Genomic DNA, 4,775 nt, shown 5'->3' with positions numbered 1-4,775 from the left:
CCCAAACCTCAGCCTGAGGAGGGGGTGACAGCATTTCTGTCCCCTGTGCAGGGAGCCGAGCCCCCCGGTGCGGGGCAGGGCGGCCCCCGGGGTCACACCCGTGCGGAGGGGGAGGTCGGCATCGCTGCCACGGGACAAGCCCGAGCTGGACCTCGGTAAGTGGGGTGGGGACAGAGGGGACACGCTCCTCACTGCACACCACTTGCCCTCCCCAGGATGTTGTGGGGCTGCAGGACCGTGGGGTCCTGGCGGTCCCACGGAGCCCGCTGTTCTCAGCCCAGGGTGGGTCCTGCAGGTCTGGAGCTGGGTCCCGGCGGATGCCACCCCCCTTCCCTGTCGTCCACCGCAGCCTCCGAGTCAGAGCCCGGGCCCCGGGCACCCCCTGCCCTGCGGAAGCACCTTGGGAAGCCCCCGGGGGCGGTGACATTCCGGGGACAGCACGCAGGTGGGTGCTGGTGGTGGGGCTGGAGGTGGCCGCCCCCCCCTGGGGACCCTGGCCATGCTCATGCTGCGGTTTGGCAGGGACACGGTACCAGGCGGGGACACCACGCGCCACCCCAGCACCCCGAGAAGAGCCGGGCACCTCGGGGTGTCCCCGATGGCACAGGGGCAGGATGGCATCAGGTGAGTGGTGCCCAGCCCCTTCCCGCCTTCCCTGCCACCCCTAACAGCTGCCAATGACCTTAATTAATTAACTGGAGAGGCTTAGGGAGGGGACAGACAAACCCATTCCTCATGGCCTGAGGCTCTCCCCACTGTCCCTTGGCCAGACCCCACTGTCCCCCAGGGGGATGCCCTGACCTCGTGGGGGTCCTGCACGGGGCAAGCCCCCCTTGGCATCTGTGCCTGTGTGGGCAGAAATACCTGGGACTCCCTGGGATTGCTGGGATTCCCTGGGCTTCCAGGTGTCACTGGCAGCAGTGTCACCTGTCCCCAGCCCTGTCCCAGGTGCCAGTGCTGACCCCACCTTTGCAGACCCCCCTTTCCCTGCAGGGAAATCCTCCCCCTAATCTCATCAGCACCCCCAAACTACTCAGCTCTTCCCAACCGTCCCTGGCTGGCAGTGCAGGGGACATTGCTGATGTCCTCTCTCCACAGCTGCATCTGGGGGAGGTGACACCCCCCGGCAGCCCCAGCACAGCACCCCCAGGAGAATGTCCTGCCCCACCTGCCGGGCGCCCACGGGCAGCAGGGACACAGCCACACACGGTGGGTGACAAGGGTGACACGTGCCTGGCACAGCTCCTCAGCCTGGGGGCTCTGGTGGGACAAGGAACAACCTCAGCCCCCTGACAATGCCAGGGGACTGTGCCCACCCAGTGTGGCACAGGGGAGCATGGCACTGGGGCTGCCACTCCATGCTCACCCTTGGGGACACCAAACCCCCATGGGGACATCTAACCCCCTTCCTCCCTCAGCAGAGCGTGTCCCTGGTGGCTCCTGTCCCCCAGGTCCCCACGCTGGAGCTGAGAAGCCGGAGCAACCTGGAATTTGGTACTTGGCAGCCCCCCCTGCTGCCACCGTCTGCCTGGCACCCGTCCCCCTCGTGCCTTATGTGCCCTCCATGCTGTAAGGATGCCCTGGGGCTGGCAGGGGGCTCAGGGGGGTCAGCATTCCCTAGGGGTGGAGGGAGAACCCAGGAGGGGCTGTCCCCAGCCCAGGGATCCACTCTGGGGTGACACTGCCACCAGCTCCTCTGGGGACAAGCTGTGTTCAGGGGGTGGTGCTGTGGGGTGGGCATGGAGGAAATGGGGAAGAGGGATGGAAACAAGGTGGGGTGGCGGCACAGACCCCATCACTGAGCCCGTGTCCCTTCTTGTTCCCAGCTACTGCTCCCCAGCAGTTCCTACCTCAGCCCCAGCCCTGGCCGGGGTCCCCCTCGCTGTCCCTGCGGGTCCCCGGCGGGCAGAGCGTCCCCCCCGGCCCCAGGGCCACCAGCGCTGCCTGAGCCTGGAGCTGGAGGAGCTGGAGGAGCTGAACTGGTGCCTGGGCCGGGCTGTGGAGGCTGCCCAGAGCGCCAGGCTGAGCTCCAGCCGCATCAGCCGGGCCCTGGCCGCCGAGCTGGGCCGGCCGCGGGGCCTGCGCGGCCCCTGCCTCTTCTGAGGGCCCTGCTGGCACCTGCAGGGCCTCTGTGACACCAGGAGAGGGGGATGGACCCCTCAGCATCCCTCACTGTGTGCTCCCTGCCAAACATGGGGGCAGCAGGGATGGAGGTGCCTCCAGAGTCTCTGTGCTACCAAGAGAGGCGGATGGGCCCCTCAGCGTCCCTCACTGTGTGCTCCCTGTCAAACATGGGGGCAGAGGTGCCTTCAGGCCCTCCATGCCACCAGGGGAGGCGGATGGGCCCCTCAGCGTCCCTCACTGTGTGCTCCCTGTCAAACATGGGGGCAGAGGTGCCTTCAGGCCCTCCATGCCACCAGGAGAGGAGGATGGGCCCCTCGTTGTCCCTCACTGTGTGCTCCCTGCCAAACCTGGGGCAGCAGGATCAGAGGTACTTCAGGGGGTCCTGCCCTGGCTCCCACCCCCTTCCCACCCTCCCTGCAGTCCCTGCATGGCCTGTCCGTCTGTCTGTCCGTCTCCAGGACCCCCAGGCTGCAGGAGGGGGGTGAAGGCATGGGCAGAAGTCTCCAGCATTGCACAGCCCCATCCCCTGGGAGCAGCGGGGTGTCCCCCCAGGGCCGTGGCCACCCCACCCTGAGCACTTCTGGGGGTGCTCTGACCTCGTGTGGGTCGAGCCCCCTTGGCAGCTGTGTTTACCTCTGTGCCTGTGTGGGCAGAATTCCCTGGCATTCCCTGGCATTCCCTATTCCACCCCTTTCCAGGCCTCCTCAAGGGGCTCTGCCCTCTGCCCTTGGACTTGAACCCAGCAGGATCCTCCCTGGGGAAATTTATTTTTATTTTGTTGGTTTTTATGTGAATTTTTTAGCTAGTAAGCAGCTAAATCGCTCTTTGGAGTGTTGATTGATGATCTATAATGTGTGTGTGTGATATATGTGTATCTATAAATGGATATATCTAGATAGGCATATCTATATTTAGTTTTATGTCTATATCTAGAGCGACAGATATAAATAGATCTGTGTATGTCCAGATCTGTATCTGGTTCTATAGATATATCTTTCTACAGATACATATATATATAAATATTCTGGTTTGCATTTCCAGCACAACCCTTAGGGCATTTGTGGGGTTTTTTCCCTGGATGTGGCCACCCACAACATCATCCAGACAGAAAATAAAATGAAGGATTTGAGGTTTTCCCCCTGAGCTCCTCAGGGAAGCTGGGCTGGTGGAGGAGAAGTCACCTGAGACCAAAGTAGATGTGGGGCTGTGGAGCCCCTGGTCCTCCCAGCTGGGTTTCTAAGGAGTTAATTCCTGTTTTTTAGGGAAAAGGATGTAGTTGGGGCAGCTTTTCCAGGGATGGGTCCAGCCAAACCCTCTGCTCCCCCCCCAGCACCTCAGCCTGTGTTTATCTGTAGGACCTACCTGAAGTGCCAGTGTCAAATGTATTTATTTTTCTTTTATTTGTTGTACAAATACCCACATTTGGAGGGGGGATGGGGGGGATCAGTGAGGGACTCGGGTCTGGAGCCTTCCAAGCTCCCCCTGAGCCTGATCCTGACATGAGCCCAGAGGGGTTGGGAATGGGGCTGTCCCTTCCTCCTTTTTTGGGCCAAGAGGGCTGGGTTTGGGGGATTTAAAAGAGGTTTGGGGGATTTGAAAGAGGTTTGGGGAATTTAAAAGAGGTTTTATGTGTCTCTGGTTGCCTCTGCTCATGCTCCTGCCCCAAGCTGGAAGCTGTGACTCCCCCAGCCCAGGCAGGGCGTGATAGAAACATGTGGAAAGTGTGGTTGATTATTCCAAATGCAGTAACCAGGACCAAATGTTGTATTTTTTCCTTTATCCCCTATTTTTTAACGCCCAGCAGAGCCACTGGGGTGGTATTTTGTACGAAGAAATTGCCTATTTTTGAAGGAAATAAATGCAGTTGGATGACTCGTGTGCTGATTTTCCTTCCCAAAGCCACTCCTAGGGGGAGGTTTGGCATCACCACACAGCCCTCCCTTGGGGTTGGAGGGAATATTTTCCCATGCCTTTTCCCTGTTTTCCTGGCCCTGAGGGAGCAGCAGAGCACAGCCCCAGTTGCACTAGGGATGGAGATCGCTTTTATTTAGTCACTCGAGTGCTTTAGTACAGAAGAACAGATATACAGAGATGATACATGTTTGTGCTTCAACACTTTCAAACATTTAGATTCCAGTAATTTCAAGGTAAACAAGTTCCAAGACAGACTAGATTATTTTTTTTTTAAGTTTTCCTTTTTGATAAATTATTTTTTATATAAATAACTGTAACAGAAAAAATAATAATAATAATAATAATGTCCAACATACAAGATCCTGAAGCATTTGCATTGCTAAACCAAAGAGGAACAGAAACGGGCTGGGAGACCAAAGGGGAACCAACAAATATCAGTGCAATGATACAGCCTTTGCCCTAAAAATATATATTTAACTTTATGGGCAAGGAGCAGACGGGAAGGGAAGGGAAAGGAGGGGGCTAACCACCAACGAGGCAAGAAAGAGCAATTTTAGGGTAGGAAAAGGGGGCTCACAGCCTTCAGGGGGAAGAGAACAAAACCATAGACCCCAAAATATTGCAGTGCATCTAAAGGCAAGGGACAGGGGGGCAATCCAGGGGCGTCAAATAAAAACCCAACTAAAATCAGAGGTTTGGGGAAATCACTATACACCAAGCTCGTAAGAACGTCACAA

General features: G+C 57.8%; 1 protein-coding gene across 1 annotated transcript in view; it reads left to right on the top strand.

Moving 5' to 3' along the window:
- AKNA (AT-hook transcription factor) overlaps nucleotides 1-3,996 on the top strand; it is a 15,045-nt gene extending 11,049 nt beyond the window's left edge. Inside the window, exons 10-15 of the mRNA XM_031059236.1 lie at nucleotides 52-155; nucleotides 296-445; nucleotides 523-624; nucleotides 1,099-1,209; nucleotides 1,419-1,569; nucleotides 1,827-3,996. Of these exons, the coding sequence (XP_030915096.1) occupies nucleotides 52-155; nucleotides 296-445; nucleotides 523-624; nucleotides 1,099-1,209; nucleotides 1,419-1,569; nucleotides 1,827-2,103 (895 nt within the window). The 3' untranslated portion in view covers nucleotides 2,104-3,996. The remainder of the gene's footprint in view (nucleotides 1-51; nucleotides 156-295; nucleotides 446-522; nucleotides 625-1,098; nucleotides 1,210-1,418; nucleotides 1,570-1,826) is intronic.
- Nucleotides 3,997-4,775: the final 779 nt, after the last annotated feature.

The sequence above is a fragment of the Geospiza fortis genome, unplaced genomic scaffold (genome assembly GCF_000277835.1).
Source record: "Geospiza fortis unplaced genomic scaffold, GeoFor_1.0 scaffold85, whole genome shotgun sequence".
Taxonomy (NCBI): Eukaryota; Metazoa; Chordata; class Aves; order Passeriformes; family Thraupidae; genus Geospiza; species Geospiza fortis.
The sequence above is the reverse complement of the archived record's forward strand: the minus strand, read 5'-3'. Positions and strand labels throughout refer to the sequence as shown.